General features: G+C 41.8%; 1 protein-coding gene across 1 annotated transcript in view; it reads right to left on the bottom strand.

The window, feature by feature from the left end:
* Positions 1–19747, bottom strand: part of ITPR1 (inositol 1,4,5-trisphosphate receptor type 1) — a 315422-nt gene that overhangs the window by 147462 nt on the left and 148213 nt on the right. Inside the window, exons 15-25 of the mRNA XM_063115344.1 lie at positions 19585–19726; positions 17607–17765; positions 15077–15249; positions 13722–13841; positions 12545–12739; positions 9918–10169; positions 9267–9408; positions 8151–8304; positions 6701–6888; positions 2815–2950; positions 2077–2135 (exon numbers count right to left, since the gene is read on the bottom strand). Coding sequence (XP_062971414.1) covers positions 2077–2135; positions 2815–2950; positions 6701–6888; positions 8151–8304; positions 9267–9408; positions 9918–10169; positions 12545–12739; positions 13722–13841; positions 15077–15249; positions 17607–17765; positions 19585–19726 — 1720 coding nt within the window. The remainder of the gene's footprint in view (positions 1–2076; positions 2136–2814; positions 2951–6700; positions 6889–8150; positions 8305–9266; positions 9409–9917; positions 10170–12544; positions 12740–13721; positions 13842–15076; positions 15250–17606; positions 17766–19584; positions 19727–19747) is intronic.

Genomic DNA, 19747 nt, shown 5'->3' with positions numbered 1-19747 from the left:
CACACCTGGGGCCGAGACATGCCTAACATTCCACCTCATGTGACGTGACTTTTCATTAGCTCCTTTAATGACACAATCTTGCTTTATCGTCAACTATATCATGAGGGGAGGGGACAACTGAGATGTCATAATTGTCCAATTAAAAGGAAAAAAAGAAATAAGAAATAATTGTCCAGTGTTTTTAAACCATAGTCCCTGATCTCCCAAAGTGACAAGAATGGCCTTACAACTAAATTCCCGACACCTATATTACGGTGTTCTGCTGGGCTTCATGTGTGGTCCGAGAACTACAAACGGGTGTGTTTCTCCTAAATTAGTAGCTTATTTTTTATTTGAGATGCTGAGATTCAGTGCTTATGAAATTATCTGTGGCGAAGGACCAGCTTTTTTTATTTCCAGTTTGTAGCTGATTTTGACCTCTACCCAGTCCCCTGCTCATGCACTAGGATGTGATGGAGGGTCAAACTGCCATAAATGTGTTCATCTTGTCACAAACTGGTAACAGGCAGTTCAGTCCCGTGGACCCCACTCTGAGAGGTGTTGTCATGAACTAGTATGACTTACTGTTCTTGAAACTGGGATTAATCACCATAGTATCAGGGGTTATAACTTCAATATCTATAATAACTTGACTGGGTGTTATTTACATAACTGAAAAGTTAACAAGCTTATCCTGGATCAACTGGCAGACCACCCCATATCTGGGCACTGCTACTCAAATATTCTGTCAGTTCCTGTAATATGTTTACAACCAAATGTATGACAAATGGGGAGACCTTCATGGTTTCAGGGTAATAAGGAAAGCACAGAGGGGACTTAACATATAAATACTGTACTCATGTATGTGCTCCAAAAGGTGGGAAGAAGGTTTCACTGCAGTTCAATAGCAGGAAAATGGTGGGAGAGCTATCAGTACTCAGCTGAACTTGAAACACTCTGTGTAAGATTCATAAAAACATCACCTTCTATCATAGTAAATAATGTTGCTAATTCAGATTTCACAGGTTTTACATTAAGCACTGAGGCAGACTTAACACTGGAGGCCCCCAACAAACTGGGCCCTCACAGTATTCACATCCTTATGTGGTCCCCTCCCACACAAACACTGGGCTTGGTCATAGATTTCCTTTGACAAATAGGACATTAGCAAACACAATGCAAGCAGAAGCTTAATTAGTGCTTGCACACTGTTGGCATGTCCTCCTGGATCACCCGCTCTTGAAGTCAGCCACCATGCTGTAAAGAGAGGGAAAGGTCCCAGCCTTACAGACATTCCTGCCGATGGGCCAGAAAGGTGAGTAAAGGAACTTGAATGTGCCAGCCTGTCACCACCTTACTACATTTGCACAACAAACCCAATAGCAACCAGCAGCAGAACCATCCAACTTAGCCCAGTCAACCCAATAGAACTCTGAGAGGTAATAATAAAATGGTTGTTGCTTTAATCCTTAAGTTTTTTTGAACAGTATACATGCAGTAAAAGATAATTAAACCAACTGTGTTAATAATAAGAACTATGCGCATAGGGTATTATATTCAATTTTATGCTTGTAAGTATGAGTTTCATAATAATAATGTTTTAAGTCAGAATTGAGCAACGTTGTATTTTTTAAAGGGATTCACACATCAATACTAGGAACAGTGAAAGAACAGATTGTTTTCTTTATTGAACAGCCTGTGAGGAGCTCAGGGTAAAACTGCGGCCCTTCAGCAGCAGCAGGACATGATCTTACTATCTTGCTGTGTTTTGAGCCTCTCTATCTTTCTATTCTTTCCCTTGACCATATTTCCTTACCATTTCAAAATAATCTTATAATGTATGTATTTTGAGAAACCTTAAATTAACCTTTCTGTCCTAGGCAGGAAACACACACACACACTCTCTCTCTCTCTCTCTCTCAAGCCAATTAAGATAACTCTGACTTGAGTACTAAGAGTTCCAAAGACAGAACTAAAACAACCTAAGTCCAAAGATAACTATTTACTAATAAAGTCAAGGAAAAAGCCTTTGAGAGCTATGGAAGAGCAGACTTCCAAATTGTAGAACCACCTACAAAACAGTAACTGAAAATATACTTTCCTTCCTCCAAAGATGCCTTCTGCTTGCTCTTCAATGTGTTCAAAGTCGAGAGCACCTGAAAAGTTAGAGAACATAACTTCAGATACAGGAAGATCTAAAAATGTGCTGCTGGTAAACTTACCCAAAAGTTTTGCAGGAGCAAAGCTGTTGGGTTGACCCCATATCTTCCGGAATCATATTACAAAGCTATGGAGCCAGGCTAATCCACATGACACTCTCCAATGTTCCACATTCTTGCCATTTCTCTCTGACTGTGTGGCTCCTTGGTATAGGAGAGTGTTGGCCTCATTGCAAGGAAGCTTGAGGCTTGGTATGTGGGATTATTTCTACCACTACTCTTTTCCCTACCCTTCACCACTATTTCCTGGGCAAGGAAAACTTCCAACATGAGTAGAAGTTACTAGTGGATGATAAGGATGGTTAGAGAGTTTTTTGTTATTATTTTTGGAATTTTTTTTTTTTGGTGGGGGCAATTAATAGGTAAACACAACACAAGAAACCTCAGCTGTCTTATGACTAAAACACTCCAAGATGGAAAGAAACTATATCTATCCCAGAAGGAATTTGGGCTTTTCAATTATTCCCCTACCCAAAAAGGACCTTGTTTTAAAATACAATAACCCTCAAAAACATTCATATTTTACTCTGTTTCTAAAAGATACTGTTTAGATCTCCAGTTTTCATTAGACCCAGGTCCCATTCTATGGCTGAAATTCCATTCTGGAATCACTAACCTGGTACATTACTTGGCCCTTCTTGGCTGTTTCCGGATGATGTTTCCGAAGTCTGGGAATTGCTTTCATCAAACTCCCGTTTAAATATACACAGGAGGCAGGAGATCCTATAATCCAACCTCACATTCAAAATAAACTAAAGATTCAAGTGGAAATGGAAACAGATCGGTTACATTAACATACCACCTTCAACACCTTGCCACGCCACTGCGCTCTGGCAGGGCCTGGTATCAGTTGCATCAATTACCTTAAGCACTAAATGAGCCAAATATTTGGCTGCGATTTCAATAATCATTTCAACAACAGCAGATTTCCACGGGCATATCCACCCTGCCCAAAGCACCTTAGCTTCTAGTGTAAACTTCAGCATCCTGGCAATTAACAACTGGAGCACTAAATCTCTCACTCCTGGCTCTACCCTCTACCAAACACTACTTTATTTCAGCAAGTATTGAATACCAATTCTGGGCCTAACACTGAGAACAGTGAAGTTGGCTGCTTTGAATTTAAGAGAATTGACAGAAAATATTGTTTTTAATACCAAAAATTAGGTTGGTTCATATTTTCTAGTTCTGGTTGTTTCCTCTGATTCAGGCACAAGCCCTCAGGCTCCCTCTGCTTTCATGCCTATGTTCCCTCACCCTCCACTCCAGCACAGGGACACTTTTCCCATGATTGTTGCTAGAACCGAAAGGAAAAATCAACCAACTGGCATTATTTAAGGATCTTACCAACATCTTCCCTTCCATTTTCCCCTTGTCTCTGTGTAGCCCTCTCAGCAACATTACCCACTGCCACCTGTCACCCGTCTCACATGAAGACAAGTCTGTGGCCCACCTCCAAGCTCTCAGCCCACATTTCCTACTGACTGCTGGACATCCCAGAGCCTCAAACTTAGTATTGTGCAAAACTAACTGTGATGGTTAATTTTAGGTGTCAACTTGACTGGGTTAAAGGACACCCAGAGAACTGGTGGAGCATTCTTTCTGGGTGTCTGTGAGGGTGTTTCTGGAAGAGATTGGCACTGGAATCAGTGGACCAAGGAAAGATCCACTCCCACCCAGTGAGGGTGGGTATCATCCAATCTTCCGAGGGCCTGGATAGAACAAAGGTGGTGGAAGGGCAAATCCCCTCTCCGTTCTGGAGCTGGCACACCCATCTCCTGCCCTTAGACACCACAACCCAGGTTCTCATCGGACTGAGAGTCACATAATCGGTTCCCCAGGCACAGGGACTCGGACTGAATTCCACCACTGGCTTCCTGAGTCTCCAGCTTGCAGATGGCATATTGTGGGACTCTTAGGTGTCCATAATTGCATGAGTCAATTCCCATAATAAATCCCCTCCTATCTACATATCCTATTGGTTCTGTTTCTCTGGAAAATCCTATCAGCACATTTCCTGCCTGGGTTCCTTCAGCCTCAGTCAATCTCAGGACCGACTCCTCCGGCCTCGATACACACATCCCATCAGCGACTAAATCTCGCTGGCTTTCTCTCCACCACTTCTCATGGGTTTCTCCCCCACTGTCGTTTACTGCCTCAAGTCCTATTTATCTCCTGCCTAGGCCATTTACAGAACCAGATTGACCCGATCCACCTCCCAGGTGCTTGTCTGTGTCAGCCCCTGCCTGAGAACTTTCAAAAGCTCGCCACAGGATGAAGTCCTACACTCGAGGCACCCAGAGCTCTCTAGAGTGTGGCTGCCCCCCCTTTCCAACCTCGTTTCTGACAAGTTCTCTTCCACACACTCCATGTCCCTCCCTGTGGAGAACTGCTTCCTGACCCGCGGTGACCTGGCTCAAGCTGCCCCATCACCGGAGAATGTCCTCTTTTTTCTATACCTACAAGTACCATCCATTCTTAAAGGTGCAGATGAAATCCTACCTCCTCCCTAAAACCTTCTCTGATCCTGACCAAATGGAGTCAGGTGACCCCCCCCCCGTGTGTCTCAGAACACTTCTCTCGTGGTTTTATTTCCACATAAACATGGCTTCATCGTGCCTTATTCTCCTGGTAGACTACAAACCCATTGCAGACAGTCTGGGCACCATGCCCAGCAAAGTGCCTTGCACATGGTGAGCGGTCAGTAAGCATCTGTTGAAAGAATGACTCAGTTGAGCAGTCATTCTCAGATTTACTACAGTGAGCGGACCTCAAGATATGACCATGTTTTGCATCATGTCATTTCTGATAAACATCCATGATACTAACTAGGGGACACATAGGCCATGGCCCAAGAAACCTCTCCTTTCGGTCGGGCATAAACTCAATAAAGTTTCCCCTTTACTTAAGCCATTCTTTATTGTCTAAAGTAAATTATTTTGAGGAGTCCCACTGATGCTTTCAAAGCATTGGGAAAAGATGATTGCAGACAAAAAAATCAAAAAACCCTCAAGTCTGTTAACATATATAAATAGCTACTACATGTTCTAGGACTGGGATTAGGCAACACTAGTTAAAAAGAGAAACATGCTAACACGAGGCCTTCCATTAAGAAGCAGATGATTATATTGATGAATTAAAATGACCTACATGGAGCAAAAAGAGGGAGATACAGGTTGTGGGGGGTGTTCCAAGCTGTAGTGAGGCTGAGAGGGTCTCACCGAGGACCAAGACCCCATCTATAGACTGGATCACACCCCCTCTTGCCTACAAGGACCTTGCTCTTACAATTATTCTCTCTCTCCTATGTCAACAAGTTTTCCCTGTCTACACAATTGTTCCCATTCACCACATAAACTTGCTATAATCTCCCAACTTAAAAACATTATAACAAACCACCCACTTCCCCACTTCTCTGTGCACCTTTTCAGCCAACCCACCCAAGAGAGTCATGTGTATTTACTCCCCTGATTCATCTCTCCCATTCTCAATTGAACTGAACCTATTTCCAAACTTGTCCCCACCTCAGGGTCTTTGCATTTGCTGCTTCCTCTCCCTTGAAGACCCTTTTCCTAGATACCCACACAGCTAACTCCTTACTCCACTCAATCTCAGATCATGTCACCCCACTGGAGGGGCCTTTTCTGAGAACCCCACCAAACACAACATCCCTGAGCCTCCACCCCCAATGGCTTCCAAACCATCCTCACCTTCCTGCGTACTTTAACGTCTCTCTTAGAACTTCTTAAGAAATATGTATGCCTATGCCCCCTATCAAAATGTAAGTTCTTTAGGAGTAGGGATTTAATCTATTTTGTTCATTGATAGATCTCCAGTGTTTAAAGGGACTTGGCACAGAGTTGGTCTCAATAAATACTTGGAGGGAAGGAAAAAAGGGAGGGAGGGAGAGAGAGAGGATGGAGAGAGAGCGGGAGGGAGAGAGAGCGGGATGGAGGGAGGGAGAGCAGGAGGGAGAGAGAGAGAGAGAGCGGGAGGGAGAGAGAGAGAGAGGGAGGGAGAGGGAGAGAGAGAGAGAGCGGGAGGGAGGGAGGGAGAGAGAGCGGGAGGGAGGGAGGGAGGGAGAGAGGGAGGGAGGGAGAGAGGGAGGGAGGGAGAGCGGGAGGGAGAGAGAGCGGCCTTGCAAAGTTAGTGGAACCTTGAACTGAGCTATGAACAACATGTGGGTTATTCAGCTACATGGAGAACAGGTAAGTGAATTCTAAGCAAAGGAGACAGCATGGGAAAGCCACAGAGGCCAATGATTATAGAAAACTCAGTTAACTACAGGCAGCTCTGGTGTGGCTGGAGGGACAAGGCTATGTGGAGGAGGGGTAGAAGATGACAGTCAAGGGACTAAGAGCCAGTCCGTTAATGACTTGGAGGGATGAGCTAAAAATTTTGCCCCGTTTTTCTTCCCAGAAACCTCAGGCTCTGTCAGAGCAGAGAGACTAGACGGTGCGCTGTGACGCACCTCCGCACCCCCACCTCTGGCTCTCAGATACCTGGAGTATTTCAATGATCTTCAGCTTGGTGTCCATGACCAGGATGTCCTCCTTCTCTGGCTCTGCCTGTTTCACGCTGCCTTCGGGGGCAGCAGCCATGGGGGTCATGGGCAAAAAGCCTCCTCCCCGGAGCACCACCTGAGTCATCAGCTCCCCGACTCCATGGATAGACCTCATCACGTTACTGCCTAGGAAGGGCCAGGACAGACCACGGTCATGACCTCTCCAGAGTGCTCCAAGGCACTGGGCAAGGGGCATGGGCTCTTTCAGACAAATTATTTAATATTCCAACACTCTCAGGACCCTAGGAACCTGAAATGGTTAATACCCATCAAAAATTTAGGGCTTCTGGGAGTAGCAAAAAGAATGTGGCTCTGAAACCCCAAAGGAGCATATCTATATACTAATTCACCTGCCAAATGTTATTGATTACTAACTACATGCTTGTTATTGTGCACAGAACTAGGGATATGAGAGTTAAGCAGGCACAAATCCTGGTGCTGCTACCAAAAGCTGCTTGATCGTGGGAGCACTACATTACCTCTGAGGCTCAATTTCCTCATCTATAAAATAAGAATAAAGGAGCTCAACAATAGGATTAAATGGTATAACGTATGCAAAATGACTTAGCATAGGACCCGGCAAACAGTGTGAGATAAGTCAATGTGCTTTCTCTCTTCTAGCCTCAAAAGAATAGGTAAACAATAATCGATACCTGATACCCAATATGTGCCTACTCTGACCCTAAAACAGAGGAAGAAATAAACATATCAAAGCAGATTTTCCTATTCACAAAGTAGAAATAGATACCAAGATACAAGGCAGGATTTTATTTCATTACATACAAATATTACCATCAAGGACCTTATGAATATCAAGAACTATGTATTTTTGAAAGATAAAAATTCAAAATTTTATGTAAACTTTCAAATTATTCAACAAAATATACACACAGATGCTCATATATAAGTACAAAGGAAAAGACAGTAAAATGTTAATAATCACTGACTCTAGGTCTTGGGTGTATGGGAGTGCACTGCACTGTTCTTTCAGCTTTTCTTTATACAGTCATGGGCCGCATAATGATGTTTTGGTCAACGACAGATGGCATACCCGATGGTGGTCTCATAAGGTCATACGTGCTACACCACACAGCCTAGATGCTTAGCAGGCTACACAATCTAGATTTGTGTAGGTACACTCTATGATGTTTGCACAATGATGAAGTCACCTGACACTGAATCTCTCAGAACACATTCTTGTCATGAAGCGACACATGACTGTATCTGAAAATGTTCATAACGAAAAGATGGGAAGGAATGAACAGGAGAGGACAGAGTATCACATGGAGGGTATGAGATGAGTCTGACAGGGAAGGCCAGGAGGGCACACCTCGGGTGGATGGGCACCGTCAGATACTCACTCTTCAGCTTCTCCTCATCATTGTTACCTTTATTCTCTTCTCCTTTTGCCATCTTGCTAATGGGGAAGATTGTCGTCACATGCACGCAGTCCAATATGGCCAAGAGGATCTTGGTTAATCGTAGGAGGTCAGAGAAGTTGTAGAAACCAAAGTATATGAGATTCCTAGCTAAATTTACAACCTATAATATTTAAAAAAGAAGATGGTATTAAATAAACTGTATTTTTCACTTCCATTTGACACTGACCAGTTAGTTTATAAATGACAGATTAAAAAAAAATAAAAACACATAAATTATATATTGGCTGGCCAGTAGCTCACCTGGAGAGTGCGGTACTGATAACACCAAGGTCAAGGGTTCAGATCTCCATACCAACCAGCTGCTCTCCTCACCCCTCACCCAACCAAAAGAAAAAACCCAAAATTATAAATGACAGATTCTGACCTTCCTTACAATAAGAGAAAGCATATATTTTGCTAGCAATTTCTGATAAAATTTCATTTTGAGAAATGGCTTGGAGGATTCTTTGGCTATGTTGACAAAAAATAAATATAATGCCATGTGTATCAGTTATCTAAAAAAAAATTTCATTTTACTTCATGAGGAGAAAAAAAATAATAAAAACCTGCAAAGCTACTGATCTGCTTTAATGACTAGTTAATAAAAAACTGACCTAATCATTTGATCTGCCCAGCTTCCCAAGGAAAACACTGGGCGAGCCAAATTGTACCCAATAAGGACACAGATAACAATACTGTAATCCTCACAAATATAAGTCCTAAAATGCAAAAGTGGTCTCAGAAATATTGTAATTCAAAAAAATAAGGATTTATGTTCCTCAAATGATTATTGTATGGCTGATCCCAAGTAGCCTTTCTCCTGTCATTTTTAAAACAAAGTACAGAGAACACATAATGTTCTGTCATTTTTCATGATTCAATTCACCTTATTTCTTTTAAGAGCATAACTAATATTAGGCAAAGTGATTGGCATCAGTTTTATTTTATTCTGGAACAAAGCTAAGCTGAATTCCTCTTCATTACTAAACCAGAGCATCATGATAAAAATCACCACCTACTAAAATATTTCCTCTTTACCCCACAGAACAGGTAAAACACATAGGGCATTTCATCATGAGTTACCTCAAACGTAAGCTTATTTTTCTCCTTATCTGAGAAAGGAAACCTCTGACAAACCACATCTCTTAAATACTCCTCCACAAATTCCATGGTCTGAGCAAACCTCTCCTTAATTTCATCTTTGGAAGTTCCACTGCTATCATAGCTGAAAGGAAAGAAGAAAAGAAAAGGAAATAAAATTTCAAATTCTTCTCAGTGAGGTTTTCTTGGGCTGCTCAGCCTCAAGAGTCAACATCCCCCAGCACTTCCTATCCCTCAACCCTATTTTAGCTTTTCCTCCTTAGTACATATCACCAACATGTATACTTCAGGCATGTATCGTGTCTACTGTCTTCCCCCACTAGCACAGAGGTAGTTTTCTCATTTGTTCACTGATATAGTCCTTCAGCTTGACATACAGTAAGTACACCCTTAAATATTTGTAGAATAAAAGAGATAAATACAAGATCTAAACATACAATCATGCCATCTTTTACATTCTCGAGGAAAGAAATAATATTTGCCATCCACTTTATTTTATGCTTAAAGAAAAAAACAACTTCATCTTTCTTCTGTGATCCAACTAGATCACATGTGGCTTAGCTACTGCTGCACAGAACATTATAAATGCGAGGTCTGGAAGTGACAGGTCTGGACAAGAGGAAGCGGGCTCACTCATCAATGGCGATCTCTGAGGGAATCTCCGACCAGAGGCGGGCGTATTTCACAGGAGTGACTTGCTCCTGGGGGTCTCTGTCCACGTGCATGTGAAGCATGAGGCGGCAGAAGGACGCCCTCAGGTCATAGGGCAGGTTCTCATCAGACATGCAGCGGAGAATGAGGTCCACATCCAGCTGCCCTGAGATTTCGTTGATGGCCAGGTACTGGCGGTCCAGACACATCCTCGCAAAGAGGTTCAGCTGATACCTGGGAAAAGAAAAGTGACAGAACTTACTTAGTAAAAAATTCCTCTCCAGAAATCATTCAGGATGAATGGAAACACACAGCAGGGTAGTCCAGGTGGCCCCCACTTTCCATCGGAGAGACATATAGCCACCTGAACCTAAACATCAACACCCCTGAGTTGCTTTTGTACCAAGCAGATAAAGGGACGGTTCAAGCTATGCCACAGAGTGTGGGCTGACAGCTAATAGTCACACACAGTCCAGCTGTGTCAGAGCAATTATGTGACTACTGGATTCCATTATGCCTTTGTTTATCTTATAAAATAAATGGGAAAAAATGCTTAGGCTTGAGATGGTTGTCTATTTCTACCTCTTCGGTTGCATTTTTACACAGTATATTAAAGACCAGGTAGAAAATACTAAAGGTATCACCCATATTGAGTCCAAGTAGAAATTTTTTAATATTTTCAGGATCTTATGTCATGTAAGTCATTCTTTAGTTCCTACACATTTGGAAAACATTTGATGTACAAAAGCAGAGGACTCTTCACTTTCCTTCTTCATCCAATTAAAGTGAACTTTATTAACCTGAACTTGACCAGTTGAGAGCACTCTCTCTTTCACTTGGGAGAAGATTCATCAAGCATTAGAGTAAACGTACTTGCAATGTGAAGTAATCAGAAAGCAATAAACTTTCAAACTGGCAAACATGTCTTCTCAATTTAAAACCCTATGTATTACCAATAACCATGATTTGAAAATACTCTCAACCTCACTGGATATCAATGAAATGCAAATTCAGATATGAGTCTATTTCATACTCCTAAAATTAACAAAAACTAAAAAGCACAACAATCTTCAAAGTTAGCAAAGACATGAGGAAGCAAAAGTTGTCATCTACAACAGGTGGGAATGTACACTGCAATGTCCTATTTAGGACTGCTCAGTAAAGTTTAAAATATGAACATCCTTCAGTCCAGCTCCTGGTGTGGAAAAGAAACTCACACATTGCTCAGACAGATTTGAACAAGCATGTTTCCCCTGACATGAAGAACTAAGCTGTGGCATATCAAACAGCCTTGAAAAGGTGGCACTTTAATAAAATAGAATATTATTCAGCAGTCAACAAAATGGATCTACCTCTATTAACACAGACACATTTCAGAAACAACATTGAATAAATAAGGCAAGTTTTAGAATGGTATCCAAGTCTGGTACCATTTATATAAAATTTTAAGGATAGAATACTACATATGATTTATGGATGCATACAAATGTAGTAAAACATAAAACGCACAGAGAATGTGAAAGGATCCATACCATCTGCATGAACGGAAGGGAAGAGAATAGAATATGGGAGGTAAGGAATGGCATTTTAATTGCAAAGTTTTATTTATTTTATTAAAAAATACCAGAAGCACTGCTTTATCTTCCCTTCCCTTTTCTTTTAAAAGTATTTACTGGTTTACTTTCCATATTTTCTTTCCCTTCCTTTCCTTCCAAGTGGCAGGACTAGCAGATCTTAGAGCTGGAGCCAAGGAGACACTGGGGACCAAGGAGGTGACCAGGAGAGGTGGAGATAGGTGACAGACAGTGGGAATAAGAGAACAGGTGAACAGACCAGAAATAATGGCAGCCAGAAGGGAGTGATGAAAACGGAAAGAGTGAAGGTTAGGTTAGACCCCATGGTGTTGGAACGGAATTGGAAGTATTAGTGCAAACTCATGGTTGTTATATGTTTGTATAGACATATATAGAAACATATAGATAGCTATGCATATGTATATACAAAAAATATAGATATATGTGTGTACACGTGCACGTTTTCTAGCTCTGTCTATAAACATTTTATGAGATTGGCACTATCGTTTTTTTTTTTTTTTTTTTTTTGGCAGCTGGCCAGAAAAGGGATCCGAACCCTTGACCTTGGTATTACAAGTCTACACTCTAACCAACCGAGCCAACAGGCCAGCTCTTATCACCTCTGTTTTGCAGATAAAGAAACTGGAGCATAAAGTCAAACTTGACCAAAGTCAACAAACTAGTACTAAGTAAAGAGGTCAGGATTGGAACTAAGCAGTCTGACTCCACAGACTGACTCTTAACTACTGCAAAATGCACTTGTCATGTTGCTTAAGGACCCACTGTCCTAGGGCTGACCTGGGGCCGATGCAAGCACCCATCCTTCTTGTGACCCAGACACAGCCAGGTATCAGCTAAACAAGTATCGAGGTGATCTTACACCCTAAACTCCTAAAATACACATCTGTCTTTCTGCTAGAAAATCTTACCGGATAACGTTTTGTGATTCCTTGGAGTAACCAAGAAACAAGCAATAAATTCCTAATACCACCCTTTGGGGGACCCCAAGCCAAGCCCAACACCTCTCCTGTTCACCTGTAGTAGCTGAGAACATCTCGGTCTTCCTTCTGTCCTTCTTTAGCATCCTGAGCCAATTCCCGGACGCTCTTACTGCGAATCTCTTTGTTGCTGTCCCTCCAGAATAGCCACACCTCTTCCTCATCCTCTCCTGCTTCCAGAGCATTCTCTCCAGTAGAGACACCTTCAAACTCAAAACGAGAAAGAACCAACCTAAAAAATAAGAGGGAAAAGTCATTATTTTTGAAATCTGCTAAAATCTAGCTTCGTTTCAGCATAAAGATGCACAGAAAGCCACTTTGTGCCATATCTCTCCCACTGGCAGAGCCACAAAGAGCCTAACATTAACTTCTTCAAATGTTTAACCCAGTGGTTCTCTACAAGGGTGATTCTGCCCCCAGTGGACATTCAGTAACATCTAGTGACATTTCTTGTTGTCACAACTGAAAGGGAAAGTACTACTGACATCTAGGGGTGGAAGCCAGGGGTACTGCCAAACATCCTACATTGCACAGGACGGCCCCCACAACAGAGAATTATCAGACCAAAACGCCAAAATGCCGAGTCCAGAAACTGCATTAGCCCAAGCCCAAAATTAGGTTATGCATGAGAAACCAAAAAAATATCACTAGCTGAGGGCTTAACTTAGTATTTTTTTTAAACACTGTCCATATCACTGGCACTATCCTGGTTCAGGAAAACTGCTCCTTTGCCAAAAATGAATTAATACTACTAAATACTATATTACTAAAATTTCTGTCGAACAATGAACACTTTCCAAATGGTGATAACTTAAAACTCTCTCCGAAACTGACAATATTAACACTGAATATTAATTATGGCCTTTAAAATTTTAAATTGATGAAAAGAATTTTAAATCATTACAAGTATACTAAGTGTAGATAAAATGCTCCCTGGCGAGTTTATGTGACTTTTAAACCAGTAGGCAAAATTAGTGATACCATTGTGCAGAGAAGACCACACCAAAAACAAACCCGATAATAATAATAGTAAAAAGTCTAACCAAGAGTTTTCCAAAAGGAAAAGCAAATGTCAGCCCGCGTGACTTTAAACGGAATCTGCAAATTAAAGGGTTAGGTTTTACTACTCACAAGCATAAGCATCCACTGAAACACTCGTTTTCTACCTAAACCCCTTCCTCACCTTTATCCTAAATCCCTAGACCCCCACTCACTTGGTCTCTATCAGGATATCGGCGTTGGTGGGATTCAGCACAGCTTTACATATCAGTTCCTGGGTCACCGGAATCGATTTGTTCATGGAGACACAGAGGTCGGAGAGGTAATCTAAGAATCTACCCAGAAACAAAAACAAAACAAAACGTTTTCTTAGATGGAGCATTGGTTTGGCTTCTGGAGCCTGCCTCTTGGTCAGGTGCACAGCTCCAGCAGACCTTTGACAAGAGAAGTCAGCAACACTCAGTGCCAGTGTCTATGGCACCGCCCGAAACCCAGATGCCAGAGGGAAGAAGAAAGCAAGCAGCAAAAAAGAGAAGAGGCAGGGGTTGTGGTTGACGAAGAGGTGACGAGGTAAAAATGAGAAGGAGCAGGACGAGGAAGGCGTGCACATGAGAAGAAATGCTGGAGATGCAGAGGAGGCAGGGGCGAGGCACGGACACTTGCCAACCCAGCTGGAAGCCTGCTTCTGATGCTGATGGGCAGTTCTCACACAGGCTGCTACCTGGGAAATTACCTAACCTCCCTGTGCTTCTGTTTCCTCACCTACAGAAAAGGATGACGTGTGACTTCTGAGGGCCGTCCTGAGGATTAAATGAGACCATCATGTAAAGTGCGTCCTTAGCTCACTATCTGGCATGTGAGCAGGCTCCATACAACGCTAAGCATTTGTATGGGTGACAGTGGTCATTTTTATAGCAACCCTGTCAGCTCTCCAGTGTGACTATTCGTGACACCCGTACTGTAAACTGCTTCCTACTTCACTTGAAATGATGTGGGTCTAATTAGAAGAAGGAAAAGGGGAAGAGCCGGTGGGGAGGGGACAAAATAAAGGCAGCTCTGTGTGAATGAGATAAAATCAATGGATTCACTGATGTACAATAAAGACACTCAAGTAACAACTGAGTTTGCAAAACTCTTACTGATAATATTGGGGAGTGTTCTGACAATCAGGAGGTGCTAAAAAGTGAATGACTGGCCAATGCTAATTGTCACTTACTGTGCACCTACTAAGTGCCAGGCACTTCACATGCATTTATTCTCACTTAATTTTCATAACTACCCATTTAGCACAGGAGGAAATTAAAGCTCAGGGAAAAAAGTCAAGGTCACCTCACTGGTAAACATTAGAGCTAGGATTCCACCAGGGTCTCACTCTAATACTGTGTTCTTGTCACTACCCATCAAAGAGCCTCTCAACCTAACTAATCAAAACCTGCCACTAGCCACCCAAGGAAAGGAAGCCTACTGCAAGATACCAGCTAAGTTCCTGCATCTCCAAAGGACCAGCTAAGCTCCCGCATCTTTAATGCAGACACCTTAGCCCCACTGATTGGCCCTACCCCCGCCTCACCTGGGCTCCCTGTTCTTTCGCACCAGACTGACAAATGTGTCAATCTCTGCTGCAGTGATGTGTTTTTCCAGAAGTTTTCGATTATTGTGGAGGAGGGCAGTGATAGTGTCTTCGGCCAATACATCATAGCCAATCTGCTTCTGCATGAAGCCAAACTGCTTGGCTATATACTCCTGTTAGGGACAGAAAAGAGAGGTCAGCAGGAAGGAAAAAAGACAATATGGTTAAGTTCAAAATAAAGAAAGGAACAATAACCACTCATAAGGGAAATTACAGTGGAGCATCTTTCTACAACTTCCTACCCTAGGGCAACAGCTGTGGACTCCCTCACATCCTCTATTTTACTAAAGATGCCATGGAAATGTAATTAAGCAAAATACTCTGTACTTAGGTACGGATGTTTTATTAAGCGCACAATATAAATTTTAATCTAGTGACTTACTTTTTTTTAAAGGTTAAAAGCTGTTTTCTTTAGCTCTGATTTTATTACTAATTCAAGAAGACTTAACTGTGCCCCACTGCTCTGTGCTGCTTAATAAACACAGATTAAGCCTACCTGGGTACATATTTGGAATGACGTTACCCCATTTCATTTTCATTATCTGGGGTAAGAATACATTTTTAAAGTCAAGGGGTAGCAGAAGAAAACTAGGAATATCTAAGCCAATCAATCATATTCAAGGAACATATGAATCCATCTTGGCTTCCCTCTTTTGGAATCAGACATCATATTTCATTGAAAGATTTGTGAACTCAAGGAAGCCTCTTAAAAATAGTTATTTCTATTCAAACACATTTCTCTGCCCAAGACAGACCATCATGTAAATCCTGCCTATTCAGGATTTATATGATGGACATAAGCCACGCTTCAGCCTATACTCAGTAAGGATACATATTTGGAGATTCTAAGTGGCATAGAATCCATAATCAACTAAGCAAAGATGTCCAATCCAGCAATAGCAAGAGGACCTGGTTTAGTTTACCTGTGGACAAGCAAAATGTCCCGGCATACACTATAAGCCCTGATGTAACGTCATACAAAGAATAAAAAAATGGGGCAGAGGGTTGACCAAGTTAGCTCAGTTGGTTAGAGCGTGGTGTTGTAACACCAGGGTCAAGGGTTTGGATCCCCATACCAGCCAGCTGCCAAAAAAAAAAAAAAAAAAAAAAAAAGGAGGGTAGGGGGAGCTGGGGGCAGAATGAAATTTCTTTGGCACTATTTGCATTGTATTAATGCACTGAAGGTAGATTTAAAGCAACTACAGGTTGTTAAGAAGGTTATATTTGTAAAGCATTACTTAAGTTCGACACTATCTTTATGACAACACAACAAAAACCATTAACTACAAAAAAAAGTTTAAATTTAAAGACCAGATATAGTGGTAGTTGAAATCCTAAAAACAGTTGTTTATGGATCCTTTTGTATCACAAGCAGGGACAGCTAACATTAAGTGATTACAGCCAAGTTTATAATTGGCATCATTTTGTATGTCCACAGTACTTTATGTAGTACAGGTTTTCTCAAGCTCAGCACTACTGGCATTTTGGGCATAATTCTTTGTTGTGGAGGGATGTCCTATGCATTGTTGGATGTTTAAAAGCATCCTCCGCTTCTACTCCTTAGATGCAAGTATCACTCCCAAGTTGTAACACTCAAAAGGGTCTCCAGACATTGCCAAATGTCCCTTGGGGGACATAATTACCCCCAATTGAGAACCAATGATGTAGCAACACAATTCTCAGGTTTTCTTAGACTCTAAGTTGTCTAGAACCCCCAAAGAGGTTATAACATTTACTTCATGGGAGAATATATATTGTGCATTATGTATGTGTGTGCATGTATACTTATCTATAAACATGTATCTATGTATGATATGTATACCTATGTATAATGTGTACATATATCTAAAGATAATGACTTAAAATATAATAAAAAATTACCCAGAACCAAAATAAAGAGAAAGTCAGTGAAAGAGATAAAGGATATGAAAGAGGAGCAAAAGTATTTTTCTGTATCTTTACTATAAACACGTGAAGTCATTTTACCCCTAAGGCTTAAGGGAATGTGCCATTAAAAAAAAAAAAAAAAAACTATAAGGGCCGGCCCATGGCTCACTTGGGAGAGTGTGGTGCTGATAACACCAAGGCCATGGGTTCGGATCCCTATATAGGGATGGCCGGTTAGCTCACGTGGAGAGAGCAGTGCTGACAACACCAAGTCAAGGGTTGAGATCCCCTTACCGGTCATCTTTAAAAAAAAAACGAACTATAAATGTAACACCATCAAACACAGAAATCTCATTGAAAGGTGGCTGCAGAAGGAGAACTCTTCAGTATCCATCTAAAGGATTCTGTAGTACATATTCTTCCCGGGCTTACAAGCAATCTGTGTTTTCCAAGAGCAAACTTAACACTGAACTATTCTCTGTCCATTAAATAAATACATATGTGACACATAAAACTCATGAGGACAGTACATAAGCTTCAGTGAGAAAACTGACAACCACTCCCACCAACGCTTAATCCCAACCTGGTTCTTCCTGTAGTCTTGCTGTGAGTGTCTCAGGACCCTGTAGCAGAGCCGGCAGATATGTCTGAAAGGAGCGTGCCGCTGGTCCCCGAGCTCCTCCAGCCGCAGCATCGGGCCATCGCCACAGTCTGTGAATGGGGCCTGTAACAACTTGAAGATCTGTTTGTGAAAATAAAGAGTAAAAGCTGCCATCACTTAGTGTGTTATAACACTGAAAGTAACACAACCCCTAGGGTGGCTGGAGTATGTGGGAAAGTGTTTCTATCCAAACCCATCAATAACCTGAAAACTGCATTCAGTCAATCAACTGAGATTGGTACTCACTGAATTCAGTCCACCTGGACCTAACTGGTCCTCATACACTTGACAGTGCAGTGTCTAGAGCAAAGCTAAGAGCATAGACTCTGGAATCAGCAGATTCTATGCTGAAATCATGCACCTTTATTACTTCCCAGTACCATAGATAATGGTCAAAGTAAACTTCTGTTTTCTCACCAGGAAAATGGAAAGAATAACACGAGGGTGTTATAAGGATGAGAGTAGATAATAATTGTAAGTTGGATAAACATAGTACCTGACACAAGTGACCAACGAAGGCTCCTGCCACTGAAGCAATTATTTGGGGCCCTCGAGGAATTGCTACTGAGGAAATGTGCATGGGCATTAAGCCAGAGGTCTAATTTGGGAGTTATCACGTGAAACAGCTGGACATAATTTACTCCTGGACTCAACATCCTTGTTGAAACATGATGGATTGTTAACAAATTTTGTCTATCATAGACCAAAAGGAGAAAGGATTTCAAATACCAAGTTCCTATGGAGAACTGTGTCTCTTCCAGCTTTGGTGGCCATGAATTTCCAAGCCAAGCATGCGGGCCAACCTCCAACAGGTTTATAGAATATGGTATGCACCTGTGTGTATTCCATCTACCCTGGATTTGCTACATTCCTGCCTGTAATCTGTCTTTACACCAGCAGATTTAAGTTTACACCAAATAATACCATCTATGTCGTTCCTGTAAGCCATTACTCACTCTTTATGGAAAGATTTTGTGATGCTTTAGAGGACTCCCTACAAGAGCCTATATAGGCCTTCTGAGCTAATCAAATACTCCAAATCTCCCAAACATATGAAATAACTTTAAGGACACACTGTATTTTACACTATTTTTGAGGAAAATAATGTCAACTGAATGCTTCTTAGGATTTAGGAACTCCCACATGGTTGACATTCAACAAGTACGGAAAAAAATCAATTGAACTGAGCTATCAAGCCATGAAATGACACGGAGGAACCTCAGATGCATATTATGAAGCAAGAAAAGCCCATCTGAAAAGGCTGCATATTGATGAGTCCAACTAGATCACGTTCTGGAAAAGGCAAAACCATGGAGACAGTAAAAAGATTAGTGGTTACCAAGGGTTGGGGGGAGGGAGGGATGAATAGGTGGAGCAAAGAGGATCTTTCAGGCAGTGAAACTACTCTGTACGATACTATAATGGTGGATACATGTCATTATACATTTGTCAAAACCCATAGAATGTACAACACCAATAGTGAACCCATATGTAAACTACGGATTTTGGGTGATAATGACATGTCAATGTTGGTTCATCAACTGTAACAAATGCCCCACTCTGGTGGGTGATACTGATAATGGGGGAGACTGTATGAGTGGGTGGTGGGGGGCACATGGGGACGAGACTGTATGAGTGTGGGGTGGGGGGCACATGGGGACTCTGTACTTACCACTCAATTTTGCTATGAACTTGAAAGTGCTTCCCCCACCAAAAATTTTTTTTATTTTCAACTGTTTTTTTTTTTCCTATAGCAGAATATTTTATTTTATTTTATTATTATTAGCATATTCATCATTGACCAAGCCATCCAGGTGGGAATCATCAAGGACCCTCTATAAGAGCAGCGATCCCACTGATTTCTTAGATCCATCTCCCTAGTATGTCACATCTCACCAACCTGCTTGAGAATATTCTGTTCTCTCATCAGCTTCTGCCGTTCTCTGTTGGGCTTGGAGAAGACCACTTCAAGCACGTCTTGACCAGAGTTAGTTCCACCGGTGACAAAATACACCAAGTCTTCCAGCAGCTTGGTCACGGACCTTAGGAGGAAAGAAGCTGTT

Source organism: Cynocephalus volans, chromosome 11 (assembly GCF_027409185.1).
Source record: "Cynocephalus volans isolate mCynVol1 chromosome 11, mCynVol1.pri, whole genome shotgun sequence".
NCBI lineage: Eukaryota > Metazoa > Chordata > Mammalia > Dermoptera > Cynocephalidae > Cynocephalus > Cynocephalus volans.
The sequence above is the reverse complement of the archived record's forward strand: the minus strand, read 5'-3'. Positions and strand labels throughout refer to the sequence as shown.